This window comes from Diabrotica virgifera, chromosome 6 (assembly GCF_917563875.1).
Source record: "Diabrotica virgifera virgifera chromosome 6, PGI_DIABVI_V3a".
NCBI lineage: Eukaryota > Metazoa > Arthropoda > Insecta > Coleoptera > Chrysomelidae > Diabrotica > Diabrotica virgifera.
This window is the reverse complement of record NC_065448.1, coordinates 248,697,763-248,718,483: the sequence shown is the minus strand read 5'-3', so window position 1 is coordinate 248,718,483 and position 20,721 is coordinate 248,697,763. Positions and strand designations below refer to the sequence as shown.

At 32.1% G+C, this 20,721-nt stretch overlaps 4 protein-coding genes across 35 annotated transcripts in view; 2 read left to right on the top strand and 2 right to left on the bottom strand.

Moving 5' to 3' along the window:
- The window catches only part of LOC114338881 (formin-J), a 552,435-nt gene extending 545,086 nt beyond the window's left edge, over nucleotides 1–7,349 (top strand). For all 17 annotated transcript variants that reach the window (XM_050655079.1, XM_050655080.1, XM_050655062.1 and 14 more), the window contains one exon: nucleotides 564–7,349. In XM_050655079.1, the coding sequence (XP_050511036.1) occupies nucleotides 564–873 (310 nt within the window). In that variant the 3' untranslated portion in view covers nucleotides 874–7,349. The remainder of the gene's footprint in view (nucleotides 1–563) is intronic.
- LOC126887500 (protein roadkill) overlaps nucleotides 1–20,721 on the bottom strand; it is a 506,726-nt gene that overhangs the window by 139,994 nt on the left and 346,011 nt on the right. The gene's annotated exons all lie outside the window — the stretch shown is intronic.
- Nucleotides 1–20,721, top strand: part of LOC126887495 (cap-specific mRNA (nucleoside-2'-O-)-methyltransferase 2) — a 190,229-nt gene that overhangs the window by 158,729 nt on the left and 10,779 nt on the right. The window lies entirely within an intron of this gene.
- Nucleotides 10,149–20,633, bottom strand: LOC126887494 (zinc finger protein 345-like). Its single transcript, XM_050655092.1, has 2 exons — nucleotides 20,243–20,633; nucleotides 10,149–17,872 (listed from the first exon to the last, which is right to left on the bottom strand). The coding sequence occupies exons 1-2, from the start codon at nucleotides 20,382–20,384 to the stop codon at nucleotides 16,038–16,040; spliced, it is 1,977 nt and encodes a 658-aa protein (XP_050511049.1). The 5' UTR covers nucleotides 20,385–20,633; the 3' UTR covers nucleotides 10,149–16,037.

The following is a 20,721-nucleotide window of genomic DNA, read 5'->3' as shown; positions in this document are numbered from 1 at the left end:
TATTCGTTGACCTGAAGAATAATATTCTTATAAGCGGTATTGCTTTGTTAATACGTATTTCAATAAACGGATAAATTTATTAAGGAGTTAATGGAAACGTTTCGGGACCTCGAATTTATATTCCATAGACCGGGATATTCTTATAACCCGTACTTTAATAAGCGGGTTTGACTGTATATTATATGGCCCGAAAATTAATTGAAGAGTATGATGTATGGGGTCTAGAAGTGAATAAAAAGAAAACCGAATATTTGTGCATTTGGAGGAGACACAAAAAGACTACAAAAAGCTCTCAAATTAGACAAAATTACCACAATAAAGTACTGCTACAAATATCTGGGTATCAATATTCCTCACGATGGAACACATTCCTAGTATTCGGCATCATTTAGTTTACTGTTATCGAACTTGATAATGCTTTGCATATTGTAGAAAGCGAAACCAGTCGTCCGGAGTAAATAAATAAAAATTTATTGTAAGTCTATTAATTCATTTCATGTCATTCATTATGGACTCACATATACAACCTGTTCAACATTTGTAATATTTTTTTTATTTTTTAGGAACTCTATCGTCAGTTCTCGAAGTTCCCTGAACAGTGCCACCTCTACTAGCACCGTCAAGAAGTTACCTCTCAAACCAAATACTAGTAGTAATGTTTCTCGTCCGATCCAGAGAATACCCAGCAACAAGACAATACCTTCCCCGTCTAAGGTCAACCTGAAACGGACCAGCTCCATCGGAAATAGCACCGGAAATAGGCCTCCGCGACCACTGGCCATGAGCTTTATGAAACCAACTGCATCTAGTGCTACAAAAAGTAATCAAGCGCTTGTGACTAGTAGACTTGGTTCATTTAGATCGAAAAATTAGATTTTATACTGTAGATTTAGTAATGAAGTGGCCTTGAAATTGTCCTATGTGGGACATTCTAAAAAATGCTCAAATTCATAGATATTTTCAAAAAAGCATAAATTTTTATGTTGGCAAAAATTGATATTTTGTTTTGAAAAGAAAGGAAAAATGATTTTAAAAGCCCATTTAAAACTAGTTTGTACTGCTCTTCTTCTTTGAGAATCTTCTTCCCAAATTTTAGACGTGTGTAGTTTCCATGACAATTTGCTGATACTGTTCTCGATCTTGCACGGCATGTGACAATTTATCTGCTGATAAGCCAGTCCATTGACGAAGGCTTCGGAGCCATGAATATTTCTTCCCACCAATTCCTCTTTTTCCCTCGCACTTTCTGTTGAGTATGAACTGCAGTATCCAGTATCTGCTACTTCTCATTATACGCCCCGTATATTTAAGGTTTTGTTATCATTTTTGTCAAGTCACCTTCGTCTTGACCTATTCTGTTTAAAACTTCTATGTTTGATGCGTTGAACCCATGGGACTTTAAGCATTCTTCGATATGACCACATCTCGAAGGCGTAATTTGTTTATCATATTAACCGTCATGATACAGGTTTTTAACCAGGTATTAACCAGGAGATGATGCCTTATGAAGCACGAAGCAGAGACTGTTTACCAACAAGTTGGACTGACCATCTAAAAACTGGCCATAGGAATTTGATACAGGAAGCACAAGGTCGAGACAGATGGATAATGATGAGGAAGATCTATATTCAGCAGAGGATAAGCTAAGATTGAATGATGATGATTATTAACTTGAATTTTGTTTCATGGGATTAATCTATAATTTTTTAAGGATAAACCAATTCAACTATCATTTCTGTTTGATGTTAATTTCTTTGAGTTAAAATGGGAGCCGTCGATAAAGAGTACAGATTTCTATTATTCTTGCTAATTTGTTACACAGTTCATGCTAAGCTTATGTGTTTGTCCTCTGATGTAGGAAACACTTCTTAAAAGGCGTTGTGATCTAAAATTGACTTCAATCTTTTCCATATGGCCATATATGTGTGTAGAAGACTCTTGAAAACCTCAAATCATATGAAGAGTTGAATTCCTGTGACTATTTTATGATTAGCCTGTGTTAATTTGGTCTGTGCATCATATGCGTAACCAGGATGATCCTAAGGGGGGGTTACAACTACTGGCAAGGGGGGGTTACAACTACTGGAAGGTATCTGAGGGATATGGTGTTAAGCGTATAGAGCTCAAAGTCCATCCCAATGGGGGGGTTATAACCCCCAAAACCCCCCCTGGTTACGCCTATGCTATGCATGATCAGTTGGTCTGAAGCTGGCTTGACCATTCCTTAACACTGGTTCCTCACTATAAAACCACACCATAATACCATAAAACTGATAACTAGATCAAATGATTTTTTGTAAATGGGCTTTTACTTCATCAATTTTATAAAAATCATAAATTCATGCATAAAAAATGCTACTGTTCTGAGCAGAAGGTAGAGCAGAAGAACAGCTTTGCACGAATTATAATTTTAGCTTTCATATTTTGTATTGTAAGTTTGTCCGTAACACTTCTGTTGTTATTATTTCGTATTTTGAAAATAAACTAATTTTTAAAAACTACGTTTCGAAATTCAAAGTTATAATTGGCGCAGTCAGTAGGATTTGATATTTTTCAATTTTGATTTGAGAAAATCCTAATTAAGGGTAGTTTTAAGTGGAGTTACAGAAGCCATATTTTGAAGTAAAGGTATATTTATATTTTTAATAGTTTTTATTCCTAAACTATCACACCGACTTAATAGTTTGTTAAAATCTGTGAGCGATTTGTATTGTTTACTAATACGTACTAGTAATGGACGTGCAAAGCTATTCGTCAACTTATCCAATATTTCGTTACAATATGAAATATATTTATTTAAAAATAATAATATTATGTTTTAACAGTAAAGACAAATCGTCATTTCGATCAAATCAATTTAGCGTGCCATTCGACGAAGCAGGGTATCATAATAAATTACAATATCCTGATTAGGTAGATAGGTATAGAGTAAATAAATAATGAACAGCTAACGGACAATTTTTTTAAACTGTCACATTTTGTTTACTAGTCAAAAAGTGCTTTTTGCTATTTTGTAGTACTTATTCTAATTAATATTTTTATAACTAAACCTACTAATTACTTTAAAAATGAAAAATATATTAAACTTAAGAAATCTGTTGATTAAGTAGGTAGTTTAAATTGTTTTTTACAGTGTCATGAGGTTTTTTAGTCCTGTCATAATCTGCACAAAAATAGCAAGTTGCTTGCAGTCAGCCGGTAGGTACTTAGATTTTTGTAGAAATGTCTGAAAAATTGTTGTAACTTGAATTTCTATATCCTCTAAGTGAACTAATTGTAAAAATTGATGGCATCAGTATTGAACAAGTAATCAAGTACAAAAAACAAATAAACTGGCAGGATGCCTTAATAGCACTATATGGCGAAACCGATATACATATTAACACTGGGATGAAGTCAAGAACTTATAAAGCCAGTTTAAGACCAATAATGACATATGCATCAGAAACAAGACTCGATACAGCCAGTATACAGAAATGAAAGTAGGTACTGGGACGAATTAGAGGAAATAAACTGAGAGATCGAAAGAGGAGTGAAGATATTAAAAGAAAATGTAACGTGCAGTGTAATGGACACTAAGTAGAAAAACATGAATGGAATAACCACATTAGCAGAATGGAGGAAACAAAATAGGGGGTGGTCAAAATAGCAAGAGATAAATCACAAATTGGTAGAAGTATCGACGGACCAAGCAAAAGATGGAGTGACAGCCTTCCATGGAGGTATCACTCTATCAATGATGAAGCAAAATTGCTTATAAAGAGGAAAAAGAAGAAGAAGAAATTTTACAAGTACATTCCTCTGTTTTTTTATCTTACGACAAAAATTAATTTGAGTTAAATTTTTCGAAATGAAATTTTATATTAAAGTCTACTTGTGCCATTAATAAAAATGTTGAGGTGATTTCGGAAAAACCCTGTTAAAGTTTCTGAAAGGAAACCGTAAAGGAACTATAAAGTTGTTCTGTCTTTATATAAATTTGTTTTTACGATAAAAATATTTCAAATTTAATATAAATTTACAGTAAACATTGATATCTTCTTCTTCAAGTCCCGCCTCCCAATCGGAGGTCGGATATCACCGTCACTATCTTTACTCTATCTACCACTGCTCTGAAGAGTTCTATAGAACTACATTTAAACCAGTCCCTTAAATTATTCAATCATGACACACTCCTTCTTCCTATACGAGTAGTCCTTCCTCCTTTTATCTTTCCCTGTAGGTATATTATCATTCTTAGCAATTCATACCGCTGCATTGACTGCAAGATAGATAGTATTGATACTGAATATTGATATACATTTTTTAAATTGCTAAAAATGATTTCTTCTTGTTTAAGTGCTGCTTTCCAATCTGAAGTTGGATATGATCAAGAGTTGCTCTATTGCACTGTATTTAACTGCACTCTCCTTGTACTCCTTCCTCCTCTTATCTTTCCCAGTATTAGTAATCTTAGCATTACATGTTCCAGATACTGTAACTTTCTTATTTTTTTGAGTTTATTATTTCGCATTCTTTGCCCATTTCTCGCAATACTTCCTTGTTCATTCTCTTCTGTGTCCATGCTATTCTAAGCATGCTTCTGTAACACCCACATTTCAAATGACAGAATATTGAAATGATAGAAGAATTGAGTGCCAACTATTTTTAGAAGAAAAGTAATAAAACAAAACAGAAAGTTAACAAAAGAATAAAATCAACAGAAATTGGAATAAAATAATTATTTAAAGAAAAATAACATGTAAATAGTTGACACAAATTTTTTTAATGAGATGAATAATTGGATAATGACTACCCTGCGGCAAATCCAGCATCGTTAAGAGGGAGGGCCGATTGGCTAAATTTCTATAAAAATAAATGAATCTATGAATGTTTTTATAATCTTTATACATGATTTAAAAAAAATTAAATCACTTGGTTTACCTCATCGACCTATATATTTTGGATAATAACTGAATGAAATTTAATGAGTCTCTTGTTATAATCAATTTGGTGTATGATCTCTAAAACATCTTCTTTTAGGTTTATTTCGTACTAAAATCTAAGTTCCGTTTAACTACAACCAACTCTGAACAAATCCTTTATGGGCTATTTCTTTTACGAGGACTGCCATGATATAATATAAGTATTTATAATGAAATAAATTGTCAAGAAACAGCTTTACATAATTTATAAATGGATGAGTTTAATAATTTCATTTTTAATAAGTAATTAATTTACTACGTTATTTAATATACACCAAAATATAAGCAACTAATATACAGGGTATGCCAAAACAAGCGGAACGTTTTTCATTTTTTCATTCATTCGAGATATTAGACCGTTTCCATAATTTTACTAGGATATAGGTAAGGATAAATCTTTTTTCCGATTATAGCGCCATCTATCAGTAATTCAAAAAAATGTCTCGCATACTTATTGTTGCACAATGAATTCAAATCTGCAATAAAAAATGGGGTTCCTATTTTAAAGTTGCCCCCAACCCCCTCTCCAGAGAGTGGAGTGGGGATAGATTTTTGAAAAATAATGAAAACGTGTTTTTCATCCGATGTTCGTTTCGTGAAATATTCGACCGTCTCGCTACTTTTGACACACCCTGTATGAAAATAATTCTGGTGATATTCACGACCTTTATATTACACTTGATATAAGCTCTTCCAGTGAATAATGACATAAAAATTGGTTGCTTGCATTTTGGATGTAAATACACTTCTCCAAGAAATTAACGCAGCACTTTAAAAATTGGTCATTTTTAATGTCTCGAATTTTCAAAACCTGTGTCCGATTTAAGTGATTTTTTAACATGGTATAGCCTTATTCTTTAACAATATCGCTGTAATAATATTGTTGCTAGATAGCGAAATTGTCATTGTATACCGGGTGTACCAATCAATTTGTGATTATTTCTCAAATTTCGCGTGACCCTGTGAAATATTTTAGCATTTTTTATAAAATACTGAAATTAAAACCCAACTATAGCCTTATGTTTTCTTAACATTCTGTTTCTTGATTCATTCACAATAAAAAACTAGGCACTTTAAACTAGCCTTGTTATTCATTAATACAGGCGTTTTTAAATAAGTATGGCAAATTGTAAGGGGTAATTCTGCATGAAAAATAATGACAGTTTGCTTTATAAACGTATGTCTGCAAATGCTTCGTTTCCGAGGTAGGTGTTGAAATTTTTCTTACAAACTGACGATTCATTTATTGCTCTAAAACCGGTTGAGATATGCCAATAAAATTTGTTGGGTTTTAAGAGATAGTTATTGTGCATTTTTTGACATGCAATTAAGAATTTTATGTTCACCATTGGCGCACATAAGGGTCATATTACCCGTATGCGCACCAATGGTGAATATTAATTTCCTAATTGTATATAAAAAAAATGCGCAATAACTACCTCTTAAAACCCGCCAAATTTCATTTGCATATCTTTACCGGTTTTAGAGCTATAAATAATTCGTCAGTTTGTAAGAAAAATTTCAACATCCCGTTTATCAAGCAAACTGTCATTTTTTTACATGCAGAATTATCCCTTAAAGTTTTCCATAATTATTTAAAAACACCCTGTATTGACGAAAAACAAGGCTAGTTGTTAAAGTACCTAACTTTTGTATTATCGAACATAATCGAGTGAATCAAAAACCAGAATGTTAAGAAAATATGAGACTACAGTTGGGTTTTAATTTCAGTATTTTATAAATGCTAGAATATTCCACAGGGTGTGGTAAACTTTGAGAAAAAAACAGTTTGGTTGGTACACCCGGTATACAATGACAATTTCGCTATCTAGCAACAATATTATTACAGTGATATTGTTAAAGAATAAGGCTATAATATACCTATTAAAAAATCATTTAAATCGGACAACAGGTTTAGGAAATTCGAGACATCAAAAATGACCTATTTTTAAGATAGTGCATTGGAGAAGTGTATAATTTTTTTTTGTTTGCTCTCAAAGAATCGTCATTTTGTAATTACAATTCGCAATGTGTGATTTGTGAGAGTTAGTAAATTTTATACAATGTTATATATAGTCTATAATAAATTTTAAGCATTTAATTTTTAACTAGAGATATAATTTAGTAATTTGTATGACATTTTTAACTTCTTATTTATTGTTTACTAGGTTCTAAGAACAGTCGATTCTTTTTATATTTCTTTAAAAAATATTCAATTTTAACTTTACTCAGTATTAAAACCCCTATTTACTAGCAAGAGTTCTCGAATTATTTGTATACCTAAGGAAATAACTAGAAATTATGAATTTAATCATTTACTAATTTTCCATGCGATTATTTTTTGTTACCAAATATTTAACCGTAATAAAGATTTTACCTCATAAATATAGTTTTGCTTTCGGAAACCACTTGGAACTAGAGAGGCACTTTTCGCTCTTCAGGTGCTTATACAGCGATGTAGAGACGTTGATAAGGATGTGTACCTATTTGTGCTTTGTGGATTTTAGAAAAGCATTCGACAACGTCAATCATGATCAATTATTAGATATTCTGCGAAAGACAGGTATTGACGACAAGGATATTCGGATTGTGGCAAACCTATAACTGGGGTCAAACATCAAGAGCAAAAATTGGCAACGAACTTATTGAAAGTGTGGTACCGTAAAATGGGGTGAATAGGAACGGTTTTCAACTTTCAACTGAAAAAAATGTCACTAACACATGTTGCAAATATAAAACTTATGCATTGTTATTTGGGTCTTACCTTCCTCTTTTGATATTTAGATGTTAAAAAATTAGAAAGTTAATACTTTAATCACAAAAAAATCAAAACCTGGTGTTCCTATTCATCCCACCAAAAACACTTGTATTAAAAACTATTGTGTTCCTATTCGTACATTTGTAGGGTCAATAGAAACAGGTAAAAAGTGTCTAAGGTGTAACATACACATATAAATATTAAGTTTGTATTGTTGGAAAAATGTATTGTTGAAATGAAAAATATTTTTTAAACCCTGATTTGGAATTTTTCTCCGAAAGACTATTAACCAGTTTCTTTAATAGTCTAGAAAACTTGTCTTTAGCGATTGTGAATTCATTCCTGCCTGATTCTGTTTTCAATTCTTCAACTATTTTGCGCCACATAATCTTTATGGGTCTTGTTGCGTCTTGTCATAAATTTTAACTTTTTGGACAGCATTTCTGATTGCAGAAAACCGTATAACTATTTATTTCAAATTTACGGAATCCACATTTGGTCCTTCGAGCCGGATGCTGATAATAAGTGCCCATAATAATTGTAAAAATTGTGTTCATTAATACCACGCATGGTTGAGAACCCTGGTAGAAGTTGTTTTGGATTGGAGACGATAGCTAACCGCTAGAAACACGTTTTGTAATTTATGGTTCTTTCTATTCTCTTTGTGTGGATTATTATAATATGTATAATTTGTCGTTAGATGAGATAGTTTCGTTTGGTCTTACTCTATAGATATTAGATAAAAAAAAGAGTAATTTCTAATGTGTGGGGTGAATGGTAACACGGTAAACATTATGTTCCTGTTCACCCCACATATCTCAAATTCATGACGTGAACAGTAATATTTGTTTGTTAACAAAAAAGTTAACAGATAAATCAAAATACAATCATGTTATATTGTTGTAAAGGCTACAATAAACAAGAAAAGAGTACTCTTCAATCTATTTCGACAGATTTTGTACTTATACTGAGAAAGTTTCTTAGGATGAGAAATAATCTCCAAATTGACGACATTGTTTGCACGTGGAAAACATAGGAACCAGTGACTCCAACAACACAAACCTAAATTTCCTAAAGCCATATCACATTAGCCAACTTGAAAAAAATTAAATAGCCCAACTAAAGTAATATATTATATGTTTATTATATGTTTAATATATTATATGTTAGGAAGATTATTGTTATTGTTTAGTGAAGTTGTGTTCCTATTCACCCCTCTGTTTCTATTCACCCCATTTTACGGTAATCAAAAGAGTAGAGGTGTCCAAAAGAGTAGAGGTCCGGCAGGGGTGTATCTTATCCCGACTCCTATTCAATATTTATTTCGAGGAAATATCTTAAAAATGTATGGAAAATCCATATGAGAGCATAAAAATAAACGGTGAGTTAATCAACAATATATGACACGATAACACGGCGATCCTTGCCCTTAGCATAGATGAATTTACAACGTAATGGAAAGAGTTAATTCAGTTAGTGATGAATACGGCCTGAGCCTCAACTTCAAGAAGATAAAATGGATTCTGAGAAGCAAAAAGTAACAACCTGCTCGACAGTTACCGATAAACAACATACTAATTGACCATGTAGAATCTTATGTATACCTTGGCATCAATGTAAATGCAAAATGGGAACAGGGCACAGAAATTAAGGCGAGAATAGAACGAACTAGAGCAGCATTTAACAATTTGAAAAAGCTCTTCATAAGCAAAGATTTGTCTCTTCCCCTAAAACTATGTCTAGTTAAACCCTAAATTTTTCTTACTATATGGTGTGGAGATCGTACTATATGGTGTGGAGACCTGAACGCTGGCAGAGACGCTCACGAAAAAACTAGAAGCATTCGAAATGTGGGTATACCGACGCATTCTTCGTACTTCCTGGACCGAACATGTCATCAACATAGAGGTAATTCACAGAATCGGAAAAGAAAAAGAAATCGTGCACAATTAAACGAAAAAGCTTGAATATCTTGGCCACATATTGAGACACGATAGGTACCGTCTACTGCAATTGATTATCCAGACGAAAATAGACAGTAAGCGAGGACCCGGCAGGAGAAAACACTCGTGGCTCCAAAATCTGCGGAAGTGGTTCGGGCTCACTGTTGCCATGTTAATAACCAAACCGACAGCAGAGGTGTAACCAGGATGATCCTAAGGGGGGCTTACAACTACTTGATGGTCTCTGCGGGTTATGGAATAGTAATGGTTTTAAGCGTATAGAGCTCAAAGTACATCCAAATTGGGGGGTTAACCCCTCAAACCTCCCTGGTTACGCCTATGACCGACAGAACACTTGATTGAAGGAGAGGAAAATATTATATTTCTTTTGATATAAAGTTGTACATGTTTTCTTTTGTCGATATTTAGAGAAAATTTATAGACTTTGTTTTTATAGATTATTTATTAAAAAAATGTTTACAAAATAATAGTTACCCTACTAATAAATAATGTAATCATAAATTAATTATTAAATTAAATAAATAAGAAATTCCAAAATCTACGCCAGTAATTTGTCTTTTTTGGCAACAGTAAGATCAGTTAAATAACTTTTTAATGCAAGTAAGTACTTACATTTTGAGATCGTATAAAGTATACTTGGAAACAAAGAAACGTTAAATGTATCTGTCAAAATATTTATTAAAATAAATAGTATCTACACCTATGCAGTTTTTGTCTAACTAAACAAAGAATATCTCGTGTGAATACCCGAACTTTCGTAAATTTATTTAAAACATTGTTTTAATACCTAATCTTTATTTCAAGTAAAGAATAGAACGTTACGCTTTCGGAGATCATTGTTGCCAAACATCTCGCGTACGGGTGGATACTCGACTGCCGATATACGATTCATTCTAATCAGTACAGTGTGGCATCGGCGCGCTGCTAGCGCTCATAAGAAATGCATGGGGCTATCTCCGCAATGTTTTCTTCTAAACGTGAAACGCTCAATAATAAAACCTATAGCGCGTTTCGCAGTGAATTTTCGGTATGAGAAGCATAGGCAGTGTAAATCTTATGGAACCTTGGAGCTCAGTGTTGCCGGTTTTGATATTTTTAACTAATTCATAGATACTATGAAAGGTATTTATAGGGTATTAACGATATAGCATTTGAATATTATAATTAGCCTGTGAGTAACATTTAACTAAAGATCCTTTCTAATTTTCTTGACGAAAGTGAAAGTGAACTGTAAAAAAACATTTTAATTAACTGCAGCATACTGCTACCTAAGTAATTTAAATTATATATAACCTAATATAATTTGGTTTTGGTGAAGTATTCTACCTTATTTTCTATAATTAGGTCTACAATGGATTATTTTTGTGGGCACCCGGTATCAATTTTTTATTGTTTTTAAGCTAACTTTACAGTCTAACAATTTACTATTTTGAATCTAAGTATTTTAAACTTAAATTAAACGGGTGTTTAAAATGTTCGACTGATAAGCTAAATGTAGGTAAGGTATTATACAGGCGCACTGTGGTTCCAAATGCCGAAAACGTGGTCATGAACCTTTCAAGCCTATAGGACTTTTCATCGATTGCCATTTGTTTCGAGCTTTTGTCATATGTCGTTTAATCCGTGTATATTAATAATATACACAGATTATACAACATATGATAGAAGCTCGAAACAAATGACTGTGAATGAAAAGCCCTATATTGTTCATACACTTCGGAATTACTTTAATGCTAAGAGTTTTTGGCATCGCTGATTACAAACCTGACATTTTTTTCTTTTTGAAGTTATACTTCTTTAGGCGCGATTGAGATTGAGGGCGAATTTATTGTTGATCCGCGCGCATGCGCACACCGACAGTATGGTATTGTATTAGTCGTTATACGGGCTCTGATTGGATGTTGAAATGATCTGTCAATAATAAATAATTGTTCAATATGGAGGTAAACAAATGTTGTATAATATATTAGTTTTATTGTTGTGAGGACAGAAACAAAAAAGTTTTATAACTGTAGTGACTTTTAAATAGTTTTTAAAAGCAACAGGTACGTAATAATAATTGTTAAATGTACCGATATCCTAATAATAAATTCCATAGGTAGGTACAGTATACCTATTTGAACCTACCAAAATACATAGTATCTATGATTAGTATGTAATACTTTTATTTACATAATTTGATTACCATCAAAAATTCTATCAATATTCACCTAATATATTGTTTTCTTACTCTATGTTTTGTTGTATTTTTTCAATTCAAAATCAAAATAATTTGATTTACCTAATTCAAAATGTCAAAAATTTAATCCGTTTAGTTAGTCGATCTTCGCAAATAATGACGCATTGCCTCCGTGGCGAAGCGCTCAAGGCGAATGAACCCCAATACCAACCGCAGTGATAAAAGCTGGTTCGAATCCCAATGGAAACTTTTATTTATTTTTTCTTTTTTACACATTTTATGATTGTAAGTATATTTATTATATAATTTTATTTTCAGAAAATACGTATTTAGTTATAAAAATTTCCGACAATTAATGTTCAGAAATCATTTGTGGCATTTTTAATGTGTTTCTGTGTGTTTTATTCTTGTATTATTTTAATTTTTGGCACTGTTTTAATAAAAATGTTTGAGAAATAGTAAGTATAAATTAGTTTAATATTTAAATAAAATACAAATAAAGAGTATATTAATTTCGTTTAAATCATATAATAGAAGTATAACTTCTTACGTGCGTACAAAGTACACACACATTCTTTTTTTTTTAAACAAAATTGCAGATCCAATATGGCGGCAAGAAATTTGAAAATATCAATCAAAAGCAAATATTTTTCAAATTAGGTTATTTACAGTCACTGATTATAAATCTGACATTATTTTTTTGAAAATCAGAATGACAGATCCAATATGGCGGAAAGAAATTCGAAAATTTTATTTGAAACATTTTTTTTAAATGTTATATTACACTTTTGAAATTCTTGATTACGAATACAACTTATTTTTGTAATACAATAGTTAGAAGTTATGTTCAACAGCCAATACATACTCAACAACCGCCAGAATCGTGCAATATGCGTCATTTCACACTTTTGTATTAAAACAACTACCAGCAATGCACAGGCAGTTAAGGCAGCTAAACTAATGTGATTCTGTATGTTCTTACTATTGGGACCGTGCAAGTTCGGCAAAGCGACCCCTATTTCTACGCTCTGTACTTTTATTCGCACTTTTAATTATATTGGCCAATTGTATTAGTCCTGGTTACTGGATAATTGTCAAGGCCATAGTCCAAAAAAATAATAAGAAGAAAAAATAAGATTTAGGTTATGTTATAAAAACGTAAACAATTGTATGTAGTAAATAAAATTAGTTATTAAAATGCAGTACTGCAAACAAAATACAATTAATTAAATTTACCTTTATACAGAGAAGGGCTAAATTATGGAATAAATTAATTTTCTCTAAAACGGACGACTTTGGAGAAAAATCCCGAAACAGGTCGATTTTGATTTTTAAATTACAATTTTTTGGCATATATTTCATACTAGTGACGTCATTCATCTGGGCGTGATGACGTAATCGATGATTTTTTTAAATGAGAATAGGTGCCGTGTGGCACCTCATTTGAAAGGGTGTTCAATTCTCTATTCAATAATATAAACATTAATATCATTATTTATACAGGGTGGCCAAAAAATAAATTTTTGAATTAAATTAATTGACGAAAAAAGAAGAATGTATGCAATTTATTTAACTCAAAATACATTCTATCACTTTCAGAAAATAGGAAATAATGTTTATTTGGCAAATAAACATTGCTTTTCGCTTAAATTAAATGTTCAAACTGCCAAGTGGTAGGTGGGAGGCTGTTTGTGATTTAATTTAAGCGAAAAGAAATGTTTATTTGTGAAATAAGCATTTTTTTCTATTTACTGACAGCAATACAATGTATTTTTAGTTAAATAAATTACATACATTCTTCTTTTTGCGTCAATTAATTTAATTCAAAAATTATTTTTTTGGTCACCCTCTATAAATAATGATATTATTATTTATATTACTGAATAGAGAATTGAACACCGTTTCAAATGAGGTGCCACACGACCCCTAATCCCATTTAAAAAAATCATTGATTACGTCATCGCGCCCAGATGGATGACGTCACTAGTATGAAATATATGCAAAAAAATTGTAATTTAAAAATAAAAATCGACCTGTTTCGCGATTTTTCTCCAAAGTGGTCCATTTTAGATAAAATTAATTTATTCCATAATTTAGCCCCTCTCTGTATAATAATTGCATATCATATCAATATTGTGGAGCATATATATAATTTTTCTGCTTCAATGACAGAAGGTATGAAATATACGTCAATTTGACAATTTCAATTGACAATATGAATTATTTAAGATAGTAGCAATATTTGTGGCAATATTTCTCCGCGACTCGCGCACGGTCGTTTCTCGTTTCCCTTCCAAGTACTTGCACACCGCGAATACATTTTGAGATTAATAAACGTCAATCGCAGAATTATGCAGAATTGTGTACGTTTTGAATGCATTTTTACAAAATTTTTATTATTTCAAGTATATTTTTACTGTTTATTCACCAACAAATTTTATGCACTGATTATTATCAAATCTTAAGTCAACTACATGCTTGCAAAAGAATCTGCTTTACAGTGATAAAATTGATAAACTACAAAACGTTTTACAGCGCTTTTTGAATAAATGCGTTCTTTTTTCACTTTCACTACCGGCCAAAATAACATCGTATCTACATGGCTCACTTGTTCCTGAGCTATGAATAAGAATACATCCTGTCTGATCTTTATACCTGCGTATTACGACTCTACGATAGTATGAGAAAACAACTGTCAACGTCAAAATTCCTAGATAGTGAGATTTTCTTTTACCTCATGATCACGTTTTCAAGATTTGGAACCACTGTGAGGTGTAGAACAGGCAACATTGTTTTTTTTTTCTCTGATTCTGGCTTTGGTTTAGAACTAGAACCTTTAGCCACGTAATTGTATAACTTATCACTAAGTCAGGAGAGTAATGTGTAGTGTGTGTGTTGAGTAAGTGTCTTGTTACTTTGCAAAGTCGACGTCATTGTCTTTGCAAAGAGACGCTAATTGTTTCCGAACGTCTGCGGTCCCTCCGGTGAGTACCGATCGCAGGCAACATTGTTCTTCATAAGAGTCTGTACTGTAAAATATTTTTTGAGAAAACTCCTTAAGACTTTGTCCAGTGTGTACTTTCGTGTTTGTTTAAACTTTTTCCCAGTACGACTTTAATATGTTCACATGTTCACATACATTACTTAAGAACTATTAATAATTATCGAGAAGAAGGTCGCCCTATAGTGTATATGAACGAAACATACATTGACTCAATCCATTCCACCTGATTGTGGATCTGTAAACTTCATGCAAAGCTTTTTATCAAGAATAGTTTTTTTGTGAAATGTAATATCATACCTAACCAAAAAGCATTCCCTTGTCCTTTTAATCATTAAATTGTTGTGCCAATTATTTGAAACTCATTTTTTTAAATATCATACTAAAAATACCCAATACTGTGGTCATCCACATATTGTAAAATTTTTAAAATTTTAGTGTGTGATTATCAAATTTTAATAAGATCATTATTTTTGTTTTTTTTTTCTATTCTATACAATGTTTTAAAATTTTTGACATGCTTATGGATCTACACGTCATGTAGAGCTTTTTCACTGTATATCATACGTAACCAAAAAGCAGTTCCTTGTTCTTTGAATCATTAAATTATTTGAAACTCATTTCTTTAGCCATTTACTATTTATAATTTCCTATCATAAATATTGGCAATATGATTTTAAAGTCACCTACTTTAAAATGTATAATATATGTCTGAATTGTCAATATGAATGAGTCAAATAAAACTAAAGTATTAGAAGAATTCTTTTACCAACCAACAAAAACAAGTTTTGTTTAGTTTATTAATGTTTTATATTTTGATAACAGTTTTTGAAGTGGAACACGAAATGTTAAAAATTTAATTTCAAACTTAAATTGTGCCTTATTCCCAAATAAAATAGTTAATTGCATAAGATACCACAAGAAAATGGCGGCAGAACGTCGTTAGATAGAATCATATTAAAAATACCCAATATTACTGTGATCATCCACATATTGACAACATTGTGAAAATTTTAATAACTAGCCAGTTATTACCAGGCGTACTATTCCATCTTTTCCTGGCCGAATACTTTCTCACTCTGTACACTCTAAGCTCCTTCTTTTCACGAGAAACCCTGTTGAACAGTACTTATGTTTTGAGATTGTATAAAGTATACTTGGAAACAACTCCTTAAGACAAATTTGTCCAGTGTGTACTTTCGTGTTTATTTAAACCTCTTTTTTCAGTAAACTCCTTTGGGCACATTTCACATTTATAAGGTTTTTCACCAGTGTGAACTCTCATATGGATATTTAAAGTACTTTTCTGAGCAAACTGCTTGTCACACATTTCACATTTATAAGGTCTTTCCCCAGTGTGAACTCTCATATGCTCGTTTAAGCCAGATTTGTAAGAAAAGCGTTTAAAACAAATTTCACATTCAGAAAAGTCAACATTTGTAAGCGTTTTTTCTCCACTGTGAAATCTCACAGTATGTTTATTTAATAGATATGGTTGATTAAACTGTTTATGACAAATGTCACATTCATAAGGTCTTTCTGCAGTGTGAACGTTGTACATATGTTTTTTTAAATAATCTTTAAGACTAAACTGTTTAAGACAAATTTCACATTGATAAGGTTTTTCACCAGTGTGAACTCTCATATGATCATTTAAATGATATTTTTGAGTAAACTTCTTATGACAAACTTCACATTCATGAGGCCTTTCTCCAGTATGAACTTTTATATGTTCATTTAAAGCAGATTGGTACAAAAACTGCTTAAGACACATTTCACATTTATAAGGTGTTTCTCTATGAACTCCATGAACTGTCATATGTGTATTTAAAGAACTTTTTTGAGTAAACTCCTTAAGACAAATTTCACATTGATAAGGTCTTTCCCCAGTATGAACTTTCATATGTTCATTTAAAATAGATTCGTATAAAAACTGCTTAGGGCACAGTTCACATTGATAAGGTCTTTCCTCAGTATGAACTTTTCTTATATGTTGATGTAAACCAGATTTGCAGGAAAACTGCTTAGGACACACTTCACATTGATAAGGCCTTTCTCCAGTGTGAATTAGAAGATGTTTAGTTAAACTACTTTGTACTGTAAACTGCTTAAGACAAATTTCACATTTATAAGGTGTATCACCAGTATGAACTCTCGTGTGTATATTTAACTGATCTTTGGTAGTAAACTGCTTAAGACAAGTTTCACATTGATAAGGTCTTTCACCAGTATGAATGCTCATATGTTTATTTAAATGAGCTTTTCGACTAAACTGCTTAAGACAAACTTCACATGTATACGGTCTTTCTCCAGTATGAACTGTCATATGTTTAGTTAAAGCAGATTTAAAAGAACACTGCTTAAGACAAATTTCACACTGATAAGGCCTTTCTCCAGTGTGAACTATCATATGGGTATTTACAGTACCCTTTTGAGTAAACTGTTTAAAACAAATTTCACATTTATAAGGCTTTTCGCCAGTATGAACACTCATATGGTTATTTAAATTAGTTTTTAGACTAAACTGCTTAGGACAAAGCTCACATTTATACGGCCTTTCTCCAGTGTGAACACTCATATGGGTATTTAAAGAACTTTTATAAGTAAACTGGTTAAAACATATTTCACATTTATAAGGTCTTTCTGCTTTTTCCCCAGTGTGAACTTTTCTATGCCTATATAAAGTACCTAACTGAGTAAACTGTTTAAGACAAATTTCACATTTATGAGGTCTCTCTCCAGTGTGTACTAGTACATGTTTATTTAAAATACTTCGTAGTGAAAATTGCTTAAGACAAATTTCACATTTGTGAGGTCTTTTTCTAGTATCAACTTTCAAGGCTGTTTCAAAATCGCTGGGTTTACTTAGGTAAGATCCTTGCATAGTCTGAATTTCTGTATTTCCATTTACTGTTACGTCCTCGGAGTGTTGACTTATAGATTCCTCTTCTTTTAGGGATAAAGGTGTTTTCATAATATTCATTCCATGCTCCTCCTCTGAATAATCTAAAATAGAAACCAAGAACAAAAATGTTACTACAGGAGAAAATTAATATAGAAACTTAATACAGAAACCAAAACCACACAATAAGAAACCAGATCGATTATATATTAATTGGCAAACATTATAGAAATGGAATCATATCCCAGGGCGGATATTGGTTCTGACCATTATCCTGTTGTCGGTAAAATCTCAATTAAACTGAAGAAACTCAGAGAACACAGAGAAAAGATAAAACCTAGCCTCGGAAAACTTAAATATCTAAAATCACAGGCAGAAATAGAGAAAATACTCAATGATATACTCAAACAAAAATTCAGGGAAGCACCTGCGGAAGCAGAAGAAACAGTAGAAAGTATTTGGCACACTTTCAAAACAACAATCACAACTATACAAACAGAACAATTACAAGATAAAAAAACAAAGAATAGACAGATGACACAAGAAATCCTAAAACTGATGGATATGAGAAGAGCTTACAAAAATCACAATGAATTGAATTATAAAGAAACCCAGAGAACCATCTGACACAAAATCAGGAAAGCCAAAGAAGAATGGATGAACAGCAGCTGTGAGGTACAGTAAAACCTCGATAGAACGAACCTCTATTTAACGGACTTCGGACAAAAAATCAGATCAAATGTAAAAAAAAATTTGAATCAAAAAAATATTAAAAATCGAATTCCAGAAGGAAAAACAACAAAGACAGGATCTCGGCACTGCTTTGTACTAACGCTGATGGATCGCATGGATTGACTACTATTGTTACAAAAGCATCATCTGCCTGTTTCGTATTATAGCTCTAATAGGGCATGGTTCACCAGAGATATTTTCAAAAATTGGTTTTTAAAGGATTTGTACTTGCAGTGTGAAAATTTCAAGAGAAGAAACTGGTAACACCGCCTAAAGAGGTGAAATGTTTATTGATTTTAGACAGAGCTCCTGCTAATTCCCCTGAAAGTATTCTAAATTCAGAAGATGGCAACTTTAACTGTATGTTTGGCCAAAAATACATCGGTTTTTCAACCCATGAATCAGTGAATAATTTTGTCAACCAAATGAGTATATTGCAGAAAGTTTTTAGATGAAGTAGAAAAGTAAAAAAGTAGTGAACAAAACTTTATTCCTTTTTTAACGTACTACAGATTTGTACATTGTATATAAATACAGTACCTACATAATTAAAAAAAAAATTGATTGATTTTATACCTATTTTTATACAACGGACTTTCGGCTTTAACAGACATCCCGTTCCCCCAATTAGTCCGTTATATTGAGGTTTTACTGTACTGAGGGATTTATTAAAAGAACATGACTACTTCAATGCATACAAAAAGATTAAGGGAGTCACAAATATGAAGAAAAAATTAACTACAACAAACTATAGTAGATGAGAACCAAATAGTATCTAGCCCAGAAAATGTAGGAAATATGTGGGAAAAATACATCGAAGATCTGTTTGATGATGACAGAACAGAACCACAAAAGAATATAGTACAAGAAACAATACTGTATATTAACATCAGAAGTTACAAAAACAGTCAATACAGCAAAGCCACTAACACATTTAACAAAATTATACCACTGGAATCTTCCCAGAAGACTGGCTTGGATCGACATTTATACCTATACCCAAGAAAAATAAAGCGCATAGATGCTCACAATTCAGATTAATTAGCCTGATGAGCCATTGTCTAAAAATTTTGAATCAGCACTTGTTACACATGCACCAAATGCCGACATTAATATTCGTATCTATAACAAACAGATAGAACCCGTATAAAGATTACAGTTTCTTGGTTGCTGGATAACAAGCAGTCGTGACCACGAGGTCAAAATACATGCTCAGAAATACATAGTGGCAGACCAAACTTATATTTTTTTTAATGGAACTAATGGTATCTTATTTTATATTCAAAATCTTCACTTCTGCTGCAAAATAACTTCTAACTGCAAAAACAGGACAAAAAGCAACAAAAATCAAACAAACTCACAACCACAAACAAACAAACCAGAAATGTCACAAATTGTTCTTAAAATCTGCTTTTTGGTACTTATCTCTTTTTGATGCACTGAGTCTAGAGCGTTTATAAAAATAACATGTGTCTTAAAATAACAGGAGGTAGCTAGTTTGTCTTTAGTTTCATGTATGGAAGACAATGATGCTACATAAAAAGTATGTGTTTTATCTTACCAGGTATTAACACATTCGCAGACACGCTTCAAATGTAAACACGTCTTCTTATGGAGTATGTACCTAAGTGTCTTCATATGCAGTCATGTCCGTGAATGTATTAATGATCCACAGATACAGAACCATGACTCAACTATACACAAATTCGAATTGTGGTGATTATACCTTTGTTTGAACTTACTCATATTTCCCATTTCAAGTGAATATGTATCCTGTTCATCCTTCTTCAATTCTTTGACATATACTTCTGTGGATTGCTGACTGGGCATGTATATTTGGCCATATTCCTCCAACTCCTCTTTAACTTCGACTTTAGCTTCCATAATTATAAAATTTCGGGAAAACAAAGTATTAAACCTATGCTCTGAGTCTGGTCTCTAAAGGGCAATTGCCAGTTTACCGCAATTATACATTAGGTTCTAGTTCCGAACAAGGGTAGACGGGTATACGTAACTTTTATGTATTTGTGAGTAAAAAATTTTTGCTTTTAATCGTTAATCCAACGCCATGAAACACATAATAATAATATATAAAAAAAAATAATCAATACATGAAGAAACTGAAAAATGAGATGACAGGTTAAGGTTATGTTTATGACAACTAACAAATCATAGAGATATATATTAACATAGAGTGAGCCTTCACTCCACGCGTCCTGAC

Excerpts from the sequence above, each read along its gene's own strand:
- LOC126887494 (XM_050655092.1), bottom strand. The coding sequence starts at position 20,384 with ATGGAAGCTAAAGTCGAAGTTAAAGAGGAGTTGGAGGAATATGGCCAA. Across the intron at positions 17,873-20,242 it reads ACTTGAAATGGGAAATATGA|ATTATTCAGAGGAGGAGCAT; the intron begins GTAAGTTCAAAC and ends TTTCTATTTTAG.